Source organism: Sesamum indicum, linkage group LG2 (assembly GCF_026168435.1).
Source record: "Sesamum indicum cultivar Baizhima isolate 11 linkage group LG2, ASM2616843v1, whole genome shotgun sequence".
NCBI classification, from domain to species: Eukaryota; Viridiplantae; Streptophyta; class Magnoliopsida; order Lamiales; family Pedaliaceae; genus Sesamum; species Sesamum indicum.
In genome coordinates, this window is record NC_142658.1 from 18,990,831 (window position 1) to 19,006,071 (window position 15,241).

Here is a 15,241-nt window from a genome sequence, read left to right on the forward strand (position 1 = left end):
ATTTGCATAATTAAAATATATCATATCATTACTCAAAAAATTATAAAATATTATAGATTAGTTATATTTTAGATTTATATATTTTACAGTGTATATATATGCTCGATGTAATATTTTAAAATTATATTGATGTTTTAATCTTAATAAAAATTTAATATATATAACAACACAAGCAAAAATTATGTAACTCTTATAACAATTATGTAAAAGATATAAGAATTGTAAATTTATAGAGTTTATGCAAATCCTATACTAATTATAAAAATTATAAAGTTTGCGTAGTATTTATTTTAATTAAATTTTTTATAATAATTCAACTTATGTTTTAGGAAAACGATTGTAATAGACGCATTTTAAAAGATGTCACGAGGGGGCATTTTGTTATATTTTATAGTTTAGGGGGGGTAAATGCACTTTATACGTAGTTTAGAGGCACAAAATGTATTTAATTCTATAAGATATTACAAAGTATTTGTTACATTTTCTAGGAAAAAGAGCTTATAAACTTTTTTTTTTCATTTAAAAAAAGTTAGGAGTTGCTGAAATATTTAAAAAATAAACAAATAGCGGGCTAAAAAATTAAAACAATAAAAACGTGCTTTTCAATGATAAAAGAGTATAGATGCAATATGAGAGGAGTAATTCACCTCTGAGTGCATCTGGATTGATGGATTCGAATTTAATAAAAATAATTTTAAATGGCTCAATTAAAAGAAAATTGAAATCGATTTATATGTCCAATAAAACATAGTTTAAAATTAAAAAATTAAAGAATTTGAAATCCTTTAAATTTAAAATTTATCGAAATAAAATAAAAATAATAATATATTCGTTGATAAGATTATTCTTAGAGGTATCAAATTAATATCTTATTTTTTTTATTGCTGGTGGTGTCAAATCGGATACATTTTTTTATTTAAATTAAATTGATTGTTAAATTTTTTTTATTGGCTTAGAATTGTTAATATGACACATCAAGACATATAAAAAAGTAATATACGAGAAAAGAGTAATAGTAAAATATTTTCAATGAGAACACATAAATATTTTTTTTTTACTTTTATCAAATTTTCAAAAATGAAAAACATAAATTAAAAAAAAAAAAGCCAAACAAGGAATTACTTGGAATATTTTTTGCAGAATCTGTCAAATAAATATGAGTTCCGGAGAGAAAATTCCGGAAAGCAAATTTTCCTAAAAACGAGTTAGCTGTTGAACCGCATCCTTCATTTTTTTGCTCTCAGATAATATTTTATTTTTTGAAAATAATTATAATATAAGATTATCAATATATTCCACTGAAGTTTATTAAATTTTAAGGACTGATACGAGTTTCACTGCAATTATACGTACATTCTCTATGTTTTGAGAACTTATACCTAATACCCCTTACACTTATTTCGTCAAACAGACCCGTTTGTTAGAAAAAATAACAGAATCTGCTTACATCAGTAAAAAGAAAAATCGAACGAAAATCAATATTTGTTAACAATTGACTTAGAAATTTATTGTAAGTCAAATAAATATTTTTTTAACCAAACTACTATTATAAGGGTGAATATATATACCATCACATGTATTAGTGTGTGAAGAAGTATGTATAAGATTAATTTGATTAAAAGAGATTTATATGACCTGCAATAGCTCAATAATAAATTATTTTTAAAATAAATATATATTTTCATTCGTTTTTTTAGATGTCAACAAACCGTGAATGTTGATTAACAAACTAAGATCGAAATAAATATTAAGGTACTTAAATGTAATATTTTAAGTTATATAATATTTATGTATAATTATACAAAAATTTAAGGAGTGACGTTGTAATTACAATAAATTATTTATGTTTAAATGAAATAGTGGAGAGAAACTTCCAAAATAGGCGTAGCAGTCTAGTATACACTGCATTAACCCCACGAAGGCCACGAAATGCACCGGCCAATAGTGTTCATGCATGTCCGCAAGCCCCCAACTGCCCAGAATATTCTTCATAAAATCCCAGTCTTTAAAAAAAAAAAAAAAAAAACCTCCCAAACAAGTATTGTTTTGTTTATTTATTTATTTTGGCAATAAAAAGATTAGAAGCAGCAAAATGTTGTAGAGAGAGAGAGAGGGGAGAGAGAGATATAAACCCAAAAACACAGAGTGAAACAGAAACAAAGAAAAAGAAAAAAAAGCCACCATTTAAGACCAGCTTGCATACGCGTGCTTCACAAGCCATTTTCTCTCAGATCTTAGTCTCTCATTCACACACTCATACTGTGAATTTCCACCTTCTCACGTCATTCTCAGATCTGAAAATCACCTCCTTACTGCTGTTGTTACTACCTCTGCCTCCACACACATTGCACAACCACTCTGCTAACATAATCTACAAGAGCTTTCAGTTTTTTTACGTATTTATCCGGATCCCAGATCTGTTGAACGTCTCGGAATGAGTTGAAATCGGCTTTGGATGAGTGGACGCATTGATATTATATATAATTTTATGTATGTTTTGCGGGGACTCTGAGAATTGTTGGTAGTGTGTGTGTATATATAGAGAGAGAGGGGGAAGGAGATCTTCGTGTTGTTATTGTAAGGTGTTGGTGATATATATTGTGGTATGGCAATGCAATCAGCGGCTGTGGTGGTGCCGGAGAAAATCCCAGTGCAGTGGTACAACCACCAGCACCAGCAACAGCAGCCGCATCATCAGATGGATGAGAGGGAAGGGTTTTTGATGTGGTTGAGAGGTGAATTTGCGGCTGCGAACGCGATAATCGACGCCCTCTGCCACCACTTGCGAACAGTGGGGGACCCCGGGGAGTATGATGGTGTGATAGGGTCCATACAGCAGAGGAGGTGTAATTGGAACCCAATTTTGCATATGCAGCAGTATTTCTCGGTGGCTGAGGTGCTTTATGCGCTGCAGCAGGTGGGTTGGAGGCGGCAGCAGAGGACTGTGGCATTTGAGGGGAGTGTGAGGATGGGGGGAGGTGGGAAGGAGTTTAGGAGAGGAGGTAGGGGACAAAGAGGAAGTGTTGAGGTGCACAATTTGGGAGGGGAGGTGAACGGGAAGGATCTGAACAATGGGTATGCGAAAAGCAATTTAAATGTGAACGACAAATTGGATGGAGGGGAGAAAGCAAAAGTGGAGGAGAAAGAGGAGAAGAAAGGTAAGAAGAAAATGCAATGTATTTTGATGTGGGTGTTTCCTGTGAATAGACATGTTTGCTATAAGCATGTGTGTGCATAGATACACTGAGATTATGCTTTTTCTTGGGAAATGAAGGAACATAATTGATGTTGTATGTGGAAAAAAACTTTAGTTGAGGTTTATTAGATATTGTGGTTTGATTAGAAGGTATCATTAGCTAAATTTGGCTAAATAGGGAATCAGACTTACTCTGATTTGATCAGTTCATTTATGATCCAATCTGCATTTATGGCTAAAAATCGAATTGCATTAGCGGTCTCCTGTTCGAGATGAGACGCCATTACTGGCAACCGCACCATCTTTTATTGATAAACCAAATTGGTTTTCCGGTTACCAAGAGGTTAAAACATTGCTAAATGAAAGAGAATCTTGTCTTCAAGTGGGGTGGCAATGAGGAATTGGAAAATTATTGCTCTATAGATAGTAAAATCTTTAGTACTAAATTGAGTCAGAAAATTATGGATTTGATTATTCACAATACAGTACTTGAGAAGAAAAAAGAGCATCAATCATGGTAAGAATGGAGCACTGGAGCCTTGTATCTCAAAAGATATCACTACCAGGACTTTTCTGCAAGTTTGTCCGATAAGGCTATTGAATATACTCTGGTATTGAGGCAAATTGCAGTTGTCTTGGGGGATGTAGGAATTAATGGTTTTTGCAATGTCATAGACTGTCTGTGCGCATGTTCTTAAGTGGATGTATCAGGAAAGTCAACACACGGTTAAAGTTCACTTGACAGACTTTAGTTTAACTAGTTATTGAAAGTAACATCTTGGCATTGGAGTTAAAGCAATACGTGTGTTGAAAAATCTTATGGAACTTGATTACAATTCCCTGCGTCTCTGAGGACATAAAAGGATAAGAAGGATGTAAACTAGTGAGGGAGTATAATGGAAAGTAACGCTATGGTTTATTGGCTGTGCGTTCATGTTTTTTATCTTGGAAAACTTTTATACTCCTGCTCTTGAGGAAGGGGGTACATTTTCTAGTTGTTTTCTGAGAGTACATGGATATTCTTCTATAGCCACTTCTCCGGCATTCTGACAAATTAGTGGGGTTTCACTTAAAAATGTGGGCTAAAGACTGTGGTGAAACTTGCTTCACTTCTAAATGGAATCAATGGTTGTTGAAAATACTGAATCAAGTTATTCTTTTGGTCAATATTATATCCTTGATGCCTAAGGTCTTTAACTCCAATTCCATATACAAATAACTTTTGTGGGGGAAAGATTTCCTGTTCCAAAAAAATTCCTGACTTGTTATTTTTGTTGCTTATTGGTCAAGTAACAGAACTTAATGAAAAATCTGAAGCGGATAGCTTGGTAACGAGGCAGGGTAGTACGCAAGGAGCCGTTCATCACGCCGATGAGGTTGAAGGTGAAGTTAGCGCTCCAACTCCAGAGATAATTCCTTATCGTTCTGGCTATGTTTCTTCTCTCCAATTCTTTTATTGTTTTGAAGATTTTAAATGTGAATTACCTGCAGGATTAGTTTCCGGGTAATATAATCCTTTTAGAGCGTGTGAAATAACATACTTAATGAGAGAGGTATTGGAATTTGTTAACATCGTTAGGTGTTATAGATACTCTTGCCTCTGCATCTATGCAAATGCCATTTGAGTAACGCAATCAAGTACAGACATGTGAGTTGGAAGGGTTCGTTGAGTTACTTGCAAACAAATGATAATTATCTTTGTCTTTTACAGGGGAATTCTTATAGAGATATCTAGTGCATATCTGGTGCCTTTTAAGCTGCTGGTTGGTCCATTATTTCATTTTCTAATTCTGTTATATCTCTCATTCTCAGGGTCTTGCGGTGTTGATGCATCTGCATCAGCACTAGAAGAGAAACGGAATCTTGATGTTTCTCCAAAAACTTTTGTTGCTAATGAGATATGCGATGGAAAATCAGTAATATATTCTGCTCTTCGTGTGATTATTTCCTAGAAAGTTTATTTGAGTTCAGTTCTTTGACATGATTTGGTTCAATAATTTGTTATGTAGGTTAACATAGTTGAAGGAATGAAGCTTTATGAAGATCAAGTTAATGATTCAGAAATATCAAAGCTTATTGCTTTGGTGAATGATTTGAGAGCTGCTGGGAGGAGAGGGCAGTTGCAAGGTAAGTGGTGTCTACTTCTAGTTATGACCTTATGAAAAACCTGCCGTCACATTTTAGTTTTATTTTTTCTTTAATTTTCAATTTCCACATTCAGCCTATTCATTGAGATTCAGTAGGTCTCTCTGTCCTTGAATGGGGTAATAAAATGAGTAAAACATGCTCATGTAGCAATTTATGAGGGTTCATTTTCTTGCTTGTATTTTTTCCAATCATAATAGTCTCATAATTGAACTGAAAAGTATCATTACCTGATTTATGCTTTTTTCAATTATTTTCTCGTATTTCCTCGCGTGTGCAATGGTATGACAACTTTTCTTGTTGCTGTTGTTAGATAATTATGTTGCCAGTAATTAAATTTATCTGTTCTAGACATAATAATCAGCTAGGTGATTGAGTCACTTGATTCCATAAAATAATTCCTGAATTGTGGATGGTGGAATGTTTGGAGTTCTTGGTTCTATTTCTCTATTTTTTCTTATAAGTTTGTCAATTTATGACTTAAAAGTCTAGTTGCTTCTGCTTTTGGATCATTGCATGGATGTACTCGTGTGCCATATTATTTTCCTGATATTTTAGTTTATTCCTTTGTTCTCTCCTTTGCTAGTTCATTGTGGGTTTTAACAAAAAAGTAACCAAGTAAACAAGGGATGTTGGGCTTTGCTCCTCGTGACACCTGGACTACACCTGCCTTGGACTTTCTATTTGTCTGTTTTAGTTAACACTTTAACAGTTGGCATAGTTAACCTTGTGGAGTAAAATTCGTAGAAGAAAAGTCAGAGCAAAGGAACACTACTTTAGAGCAAGCCATCGGTTTTAACTCCAGTTAGTTACATGTCGTTCAATTAGAAGAAAACCTTTTTTTTGCTTTAGTAGTTGCGAAAGAAATGTGAAGGAATTAACTATTAAGGGTGAAAGCCTTGGAAAATTGAAAAAAATAAAATAAACTAACGGAAAAACAAATGTTCCATTTCTAATCAGCAAAAGATTTTTTGCTGGATTTATAATGAATATGTGTTTGGTAAAGTAAAAAAGGCCCAGAAAACCAAATTATGGAGCTGAGAAAATGGTCAAGTGAGAAAATTACCTCCGAATGTAGATGAAGGTCAGAATAAATGATTTTTGATTGAATTCAGTTAACTAGAAAAAGTTCATGCTAGTGACTGGAATTTATTTTCTAGCCTTTTCTTTCATTGACATTTTATAAATTAACTAGAATAGTATTGGCTTCAAGTCTCAAAAGGTTCTTGGTATGGTAATATGCCAATGGGCTATCAAATGACTGGCATGAATAACTAATCACTTTTTTGTCCATCTAATTATCATTTTGGATAGGCTTCTCCGCTGAGAATTAGGAATATTGCGACTAACTTGGTCAGCACTAAGTTTATTAGGTCCGAAATATCAGAATGATGTGTTCCATAATTTGCCTTCCGAATCCAGCGAGGGATGGGTGATTTGGGAATATCTTCGAAAAAGCGATCTTTTGTTCCTCTCAGTTTTATGATTACAGAGTTCAAAATTTCCGCTCAAGGGATGAGACTTTCTTGAAATTTTGATCTGCTGTCTTTGGCCGCTAAAGATAATTAGCAAGTATTATAGTAACTCGAACTTGTTTCTTCTATTTTATAACGTATAGATTTATCCAAATATGTATATATGTTTTGTTTTCGATGGTACTGGTTGTGATGGGAATTTTCTTTGCTCTTGCAGTCAAGTCATCCCTATGATTTCATTAAGGCTAGGACTTCAGTTAAAATCTCAAGGACAACATCCCTGGTTTCTTCCTTTGCCAAGACTCCCTTAATCCTAGTTCTACAATTATAGAACAGAACTGATAAAGAGGTTTTAGATTGTCTCTACAAGAAAGAGTAATTCTCTACGAAGCTAATTTCATTTCCTTCATTGGCAAAAACTAGTCTTCTCCATGTCTGACTTGTGAGAGGAAAATGGTACAGGTCAATTTTTTTGTTTCTTTTGAATGCTTTACAAGCATTATAGAGTGTGTTAAATCTGCTGGCTACCTTATAAGTTTGGCGAATGATTTTTCCCCCCTCTTTGACAACAGTGCAAAACTGTTAATTTATAGTGAAAAGAACGCTCTTGTTGAAAACTAGATTCTGTCTTTCAGATTGTATGGCCTACCCATTGTGAACAAATATTCAGGCATTACTATTTGGCACAGTGCATTCACATGTAAACCATTTTCTCTTTGTTTGCTACACTAAAGCTGTTAATTCATTGCATAAAAGTTGAGTGACTATGCTTTTGTTGCAAAAATATATTCCCTTGTAAAATGCTTTCTATTTGTTTTGTTACACTAAAACAGGTCATAGCTTTGTCATCTCGAAGAGACCCATGAAGGGACATGGAAGAGAGATGATTCAATTGGGTGTTCCCATTGCAGATGCGCCTCCTGAAGATGAAGCTGCTTCAGGGGCCTCAAGAAAAGGCATGTTCGCAAATTAGCTATCCTTTTAATCTCTTTTCAATTGTGGCTGTCTCTATTTGTCTGCTCCCTCCCTCTCTCTCTCTCTCTCTGTATGTATATATGTGTGTGTGTGTTTTCTATTAAACAACTCCTTTAGGCTTATGGACAAATTTTGCAGATCTAAAAACAGAGCCAATTCCTGCTTCACTGCAAGATGTTATTGAACAGTTGCTTGCTGAACAAGTTGTCAGCACCAAGCCAGACTCGTGCATTATTGATATCTTTAATGAGGTTTAACATGATAGCATTCCTTTGGATTTTTTGATGATTTGATACCAGAGCTGAATAGATCTAACTTCTCTGCTCACACTTCTAGGGTGACCACTCACAGCCTCATATCTGGCCGCAGTGGTTTGGAAGACCTGTCTGTGTTCTGTTCTTAACAGAGTGTGAGATGTCTTTTGGTAGGGTAATAGCAGTCGATCATCCTGGGGACTATCGAGGTGCTCTGAGACTCTCCCTTACACCCGGGTACTTCAGTTAGCTCTCTCTGCTTCACTATATTTACCTCTAATGTTCACTCTATTGTATGTTTAAACGCTTCAGACATATTTTACTTTTACGATGCTTCATGGAATTGATGATAATCGTTTAAAGAATTACATATGCTGTCTTCACCCCACAATTTTTATTTTTGGTTGGAGCAGCATTTGGTCTTCCTTTTAAAACAGATTTTCTTGCTGGTCTTAGTTCTCTCCTCAAGAGAACTGGAATACGGATTTCTTGTTCACTGCCTTCAGTTTCTCCTGTCATGTCAGTTGTGTGTAATCTATTTGCCATGTACAGATCTATGCTTGTAATGCAAGGGAGATCCGCAGATTTTACCAGACATGCAATACCTTCCCTCCGCAAGCAGCGTATACTTGTTACATTGGTAAAATCACAACCTAAGAAAATCAACGCTGCTGATGTCCATCGCTTCCCCTCTGCTTCAGCGCCCTCTTCCAATTGGGCCCCACCTCCCAGCAGGTCCCCAAGTCATATTCGCCCTGTGGCTGCAAAGCATTTTGGCGCTGTTCCACCAACTGGTGTATTGCCTGCCCCAACTGCTCGCCAACAGCTTCCCCCACCAAACAGTATCCAACCAATATTTGTTCCTGCCCCTGTAGCAACCGGCATAGTGTTTCCTGCACCAGTTGCTCTACCGCCTGCTTCTGCCGGATGCGTCACAGCCCCACCAAGGCATACCCCAGTCCGTTTGCCAGTCCCTGGCACAGGAGTTTTCCTTCCATCACAAAATTCCAATAATTCTTCAAGTCAGCCCGCACCAACCATGGCATCTGAAAATGCTATCATAGAGACACCAGCAGTGTCAGAGCACCATGGTGCAGGGAAATCAAACGGTATTGAAGAAGCCGACGTTCAAGTTCCGAAGCAAGAGTGCAACGGGAGTACAGATCAAACAAGTGGAGGGGCTGCAATTACAAAGGAAGAAGATCACGATACCCATGATCCGGCAAAAGCAGCTGAAGTTTCAAAGGTTTAGGTAAAAGAGAAATAGCGCGGGAAGTTTCAAAGGTTTATTCTTTCGAGATGAAGGCAATGAGTCGAAGGCAAATGTAAAGAGCGGCAAATATCAACAAGATCTCAACGTATATCCGCAGGATGAAGGGAGACGATTAAACTTTTCTCTCTAAACTCGTTTTACGTCCTGCTACTTTTTGTTGCTTATGATCTTGTATACTTACACATTAGGTGAAGTTTTTTTCCCCAAGACTGAATTGAGCTGTAGTTTCTGTCTCATTACATTTTCAGCTATTTAGTAATGAGGACAACTTTTCAGCCTTCTGTTCTTAGCTGCCTTTCTTTTCTTCTCCACACACTTGGGGGGTTTTGGCATCTTAGGTATGGACATATTCTTGAATTTCTGCAGGTAATCTAAACTCTAACTTGGATTGGACTTCATTCTGACAAATTGATGTAGCATTAATGAAGATAAGTTTTGTCATAGGATGTATTTTTAATTAAATTAATGTAGTCAATGTATCATGATGAATAATTACTCTTACACAAAGACACACAGTATTTACATAATTTAAGCATCATTATTATCATATGAAATGAGACGTTTTTTTTGTCTCCAGTTCTTAAGGTTGAAAATAAAGTGAAGAACACATACATTTGCCATTTGACATATTACTATTTTAATTCAAGGTTACTTTTTTACTTGGAATTAATTATTTGAAAAGATTCATTAGATCAAAATTAGCAATGTAGCAAACATGTATCGCCGCTGAAGCAATCAAGACGACTGTACTTCCAACTTGCAAAATTGAAAATGCCATTGTTTCATATTCACGCTTAGGAGTGGCAGATGAGTCGAGCCGGCTCGATTTTGAACTCGACTTGAGATCGAGCTTAATTATTTCTGTTCATAAGCTCGCAAGCTTTTTTTATTTCTTTTATTTTTATATATATTTTTAATTTTTAATTTTTTATATATTTAATATTTGATCAATTTTATAATAAAAATTGACCATATATTATAATTATTAATAATATCATACATTTTATTTTGGATAATAATAAATTATGGTACTTTTATTTATATATTTAATCTTTATACAAAAATAAATTTAATCAACAACTTAGTAAATTATAATATTTTTTGTAATTAAAATTATTATTTAATATGACATATATAAACTTTATGTTATATTTTTTAATATATATTTGTATTACGTTATACTTTTTTTTTTAAATTGACAAGTAATTCACTTATGATTTTTATATCTATTTTTGAGTTTTATATTTATATCAGGATACATACTATCTATTATGCAATCTATTTTATTATTTATAAATTTATGTCAAAATTTAGTAATTTCTATGAATTAATCTAATAATAATAATAATGACGATGATGATGGTTGAACAATTCGAATTATTATTTTATTATATATATATAATGAGATAAAAAAAGTTTAATCAATAATTACGATATCTTAAAATTTGGGCACCCGATTCATACTAAATTTGGATATATACAAGATTGTGTCCATTAGATCATATCAGGTGGTATGATTTAAAATCACATGGCCTGATTCAACGATACACCGTCTTGAATGATTACTCTTATGTTTCGAGTACGATATCCCGACATCCGTATATTCAATAAGTCTAAAACTTTACCAAATATATTTTCTGTAAGTTTGATCATATCTAATGATTTGATCTGAATTTTGATAGCCCGACTAACCCATGTTGTTCAACAATGTAAGTTATATCAATGCTATAATAATAATTATAAATATATAAATTCTGCAGATTGTCAACATATATTAATTTCAACTACATCTATATAAAACTTTGATAATTCGATTCCACAATATAAAATAATAATAATAATAATAATAATACAACCAAAAGCCATTCTCTTTCTCTCTTTTCTTTCTCGTTTCTTCCTCCTCTCTCATTTCTCCCCAAACCCAACTCTTAAAACCCTAGCCCCAAATCCAACGGCAACGAGTACGGCTTCCAGGTGATCCTTCTTTCGGTAAAAAATGAGCAAAAATACATGTTAATCTATCTTTCTAGCTTTAGTAGTAATATTCGCTAGAATTTATTTTTTAAAAAAATTTTAGCTGAAAATAGAACCAAACCGGGCTTAGTATTACGTCATCGCCCACGAAAGCAAGCCATGATATTTCGGTCTAGCAAGTCGGTTCACCCCAACAAGATCCCTTATTCGATTTTTGATTAGACGATTAAACGGTATCGTATTTGTTCTTTGTGCCCTTATTCTCTTTTCCGAACGAGCTCTCGAGAATTTTCCCTACATAATATCTACTATTAATTACAAATCAGTGTCCCTCTCATAACACCCCCTTCCTGCTTCCTCGCCGGCGTTCTTCCTCCGGAATTCTTCTAAGCTTTTCTCCGATTTTGAGGTGAGATTTTGCTTCATGCCACTCCGCCCGCGCACGCTCCAATGAAGATCTATTTTGATGGTCGGGAGCGTGTGGTTGGCGGCGACGTCTTTGTACCGCCGCTGCCTCCACTTTTTCTTTCATATTTTCGTTCACTGAGCTAACATTAGATTTTTGGGACTTTCAGGTTTTGTTAGTTGCTGGAGGACACTTGCTTAAGGTAAGGTAAGAGTTTTATTGTTTAGTTTGGTCATGCTTTTCAATTTCATGGGTTTAGGTATCGATAATATACGAATTTGGGGTATTTTTCATGGACACGTGAAGAGAAACAGTTTTGCTGCTGACAGTTACAGATGTGCTTTGGTATTTGATGGGAATATCTGTATGTTTGTGAAATTTAGTTATTTTTAGCTGTCGTTGATTTTTCATTGATCATTGTATTTTTCGTTCTTGTGTTCCAAATTATAGGAGTATTATCTATAAGGTGAGAAGTGGGGGAGCAGGCTATTTGCTGATTGTTATGTAATTATGCATGGACTTTGTGATTTGGGAGAAGTAATCAGGTTGCATAGACTTATGACGTGTATAGAACTATTGAATCTAGATCTTTGTTACCCAACATGACCAAAGAAATAACATAAAAAATGAAACAGAAACAAACTATTAAAATCATAAATCTCTCTCATTAATATGTTTGACAAAACAATAGCATACAATTGGATGACTATATTGCAATTAACCCATACATATCATTCATTTGTGTGCTTCAGAGGTGTTGTTGACACACTGATAACTTAATTTGATTTCAACATTATAGATAGAAATCCCACCGCTGATAACAAATGAGGTCCCTTGTTGTGGATGACATGCATTAGGTTTGGGCTGGTGTTTTTGAAACTGAGGAACTATTATATGTGTTTCTTGGTGCCTACTTTAATTTCACACCTTGAGAAAACCCCATAGGAAATACTACAGAAGTTAAGGGGGTTTCTTCTTGTACATGTTTATTAACATGTCAACCAGAACTGAGTTGCACAAATGCCGTATGTCCATGTACACGCCCATGAATTTTTCTCTTAAACAAACACCATTACCATTGCACTGAGAATCTCAACTGAATTTTTCTTTACATCTCTTTTCCCCCCTGCCTGACCACACTATACGGTTTTCTCTTGTGTTCTTGTTCATGTGCTAAATAAATTTGAATCTTAATTTCCTTTCCTTTATTGCGTAGATGAAAAATGTGCTGTTTATGAGACATCTGCATACCCAGTCCATGCATACTTGATATCCCAGTGGACCCTTTTTTTAGGAAAAACCAGTTCTCCAGCATGGCATGACATGAATGAAGAGAAACGGTGTATGTGTAATGATGATCATTGAATTAGATCACTCGATCAGTATAAAAGTTGATAAAAGAATAAAGATGAATAGTTCACATGTAATAATTTAGCTAATCATGTCTCTGTGAAATAGTAAATAGATTATTACATATTCTAACTCTATTCATACATCATGGAATGTAATACTCTTAACTTTTCAACATTAGTGCTGCTGGCAGCAGTTATTTGTTTGATGCCTTGATGGTTAAATGTGTCCATGCCTTGGGTGATGTCAATGGGATGTGGTATAGGTCCATTTCTTTTGTATAGAATGAGTAACCAGTAGACATAATATATCCTTTTGGTTCTTGTATTATGTCCTTTTACAAACATAAGTTGGGTAATAAGTTTTCTCGAAAGGGTCTTGCCTTTTTGTCCTATTTATATCTCTCATGCTTCAACGCCCTTGTTTGCTCTTATTCAAAATTGTAAGAGGCTGAAGTTTTGCTATTGTTATTCTGGATGAGAAGTTTTTTCTTTCCATGTTTTTTTTATTTTTTCCTTTGCAAAGAGTTGGGGATGGGATGGGGTGTTATTATGCTTTTGCACCTCATATTCAAGTAGGGATGGACCGGATTTTGAAGCTATAATTGGGTCCGTGGCGGTTGTCATGTCTTGGTGTTTCGAACTTGACCCAAACTTAGTCCTTTTAATATGTTTTATATTTTTATATATACTTATATAATGTGTATTTATACATATATGAAAAAATATGGGTATATTTTATTTATATTTACATATGATTCAGAATTGTTGATGTTTTTATAAATTAAAATAATAATATAAAATATGTTTAGATGTTTTAATGTATATAAGTAACACATATTTTTGAAAGTTTTAATGTTTTAAAGCTAAAACATGCACATATAAATTCATTAGAAAAAAATTAACCTTTTAATAATATTATTATATCATATTTATAAAGCTATGGGAATGTTTTTTTAAAAAACATATAATTTTAATATTTTAAAATTTTTAAACGCCAGGCCACCGGGCCAATCCCCTGGATCTCGGGGCAGGGCCGGGTTCAATAACTTCTTGGTCGGCTGGGTCTTGGGTTTTGGCAAATCCACCCTAGACCCAACTCGTTCCCATCCCTACTTGAGAATAATAAAAGTTTGTTTTGGCTGTATGAAACCTAGGAAAAATGGCTAGAATTCTGTTGGTTCACCTTTTTCTGTTTCTGCTCTTGGGAAAAGTTATTGGTGGAGACATAGATGAGATTCATGCCTCTGTCCCCTAGGGAATTTAGTGAAGCTGCTGTTTGATGACTGCAAATATCGTGCCTTTTGTACACATTCATATAATCTTTGTTTAATGGAAGTAGTTTGTTAATATATTTTTTTTGCACAGTTACCGACTAATGTAAACATTTGTTGCTTGATGATATAGGTTTTCATCAAGTTCATTGGGCGTGCAAGGGTTTCTGAAGAAAGATGGCCAAGCATCATCCTGATTTGATTATGTGCCGAAAGCAGCCTGGAATAGCAATTGGACGGCTCTGTGAGAAATGTGATGGAAAATGTGTGATCTGTGATTCCTACGTGCGACCTTGCACCCTTGTCCGAGTTTGCGATGAATGCAACTATGGATCGTTCCAAGGTCGCTGTGTCATATGTGGAGGGGTGGGGATCTCTGATGCATACTATTGCAAAGAGTGCACACAGCAAGAAAAAGATCGGGACGGCTGTCCGAAAATAGTCAATCTAGGAAGTGCAAAAACAGATCTATTCTATGAACGCAAAAAATATGGTTTTAAGAAAAGATGATTCAAAAAGGAACCACATACTTCTGGAGGCTGTTGGATTTTGTGTTGTAATATGACATTTTAGGTGGGTTGACATATCAAGTTGAGATATGGTGGGTTAGAACTTAGAAGCATCTGAAGGAGCTTAAGATCTTCTTATTTCCTAATATAGCTTGTCATCATGTTTGGAGATTTTGCTCATCTGTTAAAAGGATTGGCATGCTTATGCATATTTTATGTTCCTGATGCAGCTCTAATTGATATCAGTGTGTCTGAATGAAATAAAATGATGAAAACGTATAATGATAGTTTTGTAACTAATTTCGAGAAGCTTATTTAAAGTTTGAGGTGAGGAGTCCTTTTAAAAGCACTTGTAAATTAATTATTTCTTATCGTTTGAGCTTATAAGCTCTTTTAATAAAAAGCCTATAA

The 15,241-nt window shown here is 34.5% G+C and overlaps 2 protein-coding genes across 7 annotated transcripts; both read left to right on the forward strand.

Annotated features, from left to right (window-relative positions):
- The first annotated feature begins 2,090 nt into the window (after window positions 1-2,090).
- Window positions 2,091-9,607, forward strand: LOC105156173 (hydroxyproline-rich glycoprotein family protein). Of its 3 annotated transcripts, none has more exons than XM_011072236.3 (8): window positions 2,091-3,158; window positions 4,487-4,579; window positions 5,009-5,112; window positions 5,206-5,323; window positions 7,650-7,772; window positions 7,930-8,042; window positions 8,128-8,282; window positions 8,598-9,607. In XM_011072236.3, exons 1-8 carry the CDS (start codon window positions 2,606-2,608, stop codon window positions 9,295-9,297), a joined length of 1,959 nt encoding a protein of 652 aa, XP_011070538.1. In that variant the 5' UTR covers window positions 2,091-2,605; the 3' UTR covers window positions 9,298-9,607. The 3 variants fall into 3 exon arrangements, with proteins under 3 accessions (XP_011070538.1, XP_020547475.1, XP_011070539.1); XM_011072237.3 differs by having other exon boundaries at window positions 2,092-3,158; window positions 4,493-4,579; XM_020691816.2 differs by lacking the exon at window positions 4,487-4,579.
- Window positions 9,608-11,267: 1,660 nt separating this feature from the next.
- On the forward strand, window positions 11,268-15,039 carry LOC105156174 (PHD finger-like domain-containing protein 5A). 4 transcript variants are annotated; one of them, XM_088875491.1, is made up of 3 exons: window positions 11,268-11,292; window positions 11,868-11,905; window positions 14,455-15,039. In XM_088875491.1, the coding sequence occupies exon 3, from the start codon at window positions 14,499-14,501 to the stop codon at window positions 14,829-14,831; it is 333 nt and encodes a 110-aa protein (XP_088731617.1). In that variant the 5' UTR covers window positions 11,268-11,292; window positions 11,868-11,905; window positions 14,455-14,498; the 3' UTR covers window positions 14,832-15,039. The 4 variants fall into 4 exon arrangements, with proteins under 4 accessions (XP_088731617.1, XP_088731620.1, XP_011070541.1 ...); XM_088875494.1 differs by having other exon boundaries at window positions 11,274-11,292; window positions 11,868-11,900; XM_011072239.3 differs by lacking the exon at window positions 11,268-11,292 and adding an exon at window positions 11,543-11,701 and having other exon boundaries at window positions 11,868-11,900.
- Window positions 15,040-15,241: the final 202 nt, after the last annotated feature.

Coding starts and splice junctions, on each gene's coding strand:
- LOC105156173 (XM_011072236.3), top strand. CDS start 2,606: ATGGCAATGCAATCAGCGGCTGTGGTGGTGCCGGAGAAAATCCCAGTG. Junction 5,324..7,649: donor GAGGAGAGGGCAGTTGCAAG/GTAAGTGGTGTC, acceptor ACACTAAAACAG/GTCATAGCTTTGTCATCTCG. Junction 8,283..8,597: donor AGACTCTCCCTTACACCCGG/GTACTTCAGTTA, acceptor TGCCATGTACAG/ATCTATGCTTGTAATGCAAG.
- LOC105156174 (XM_088875491.1), top strand. CDS start 14,499: ATGGCCAAGCATCATCCTGATTTGATTATGTGCCGAAAGCAGCCTGGA.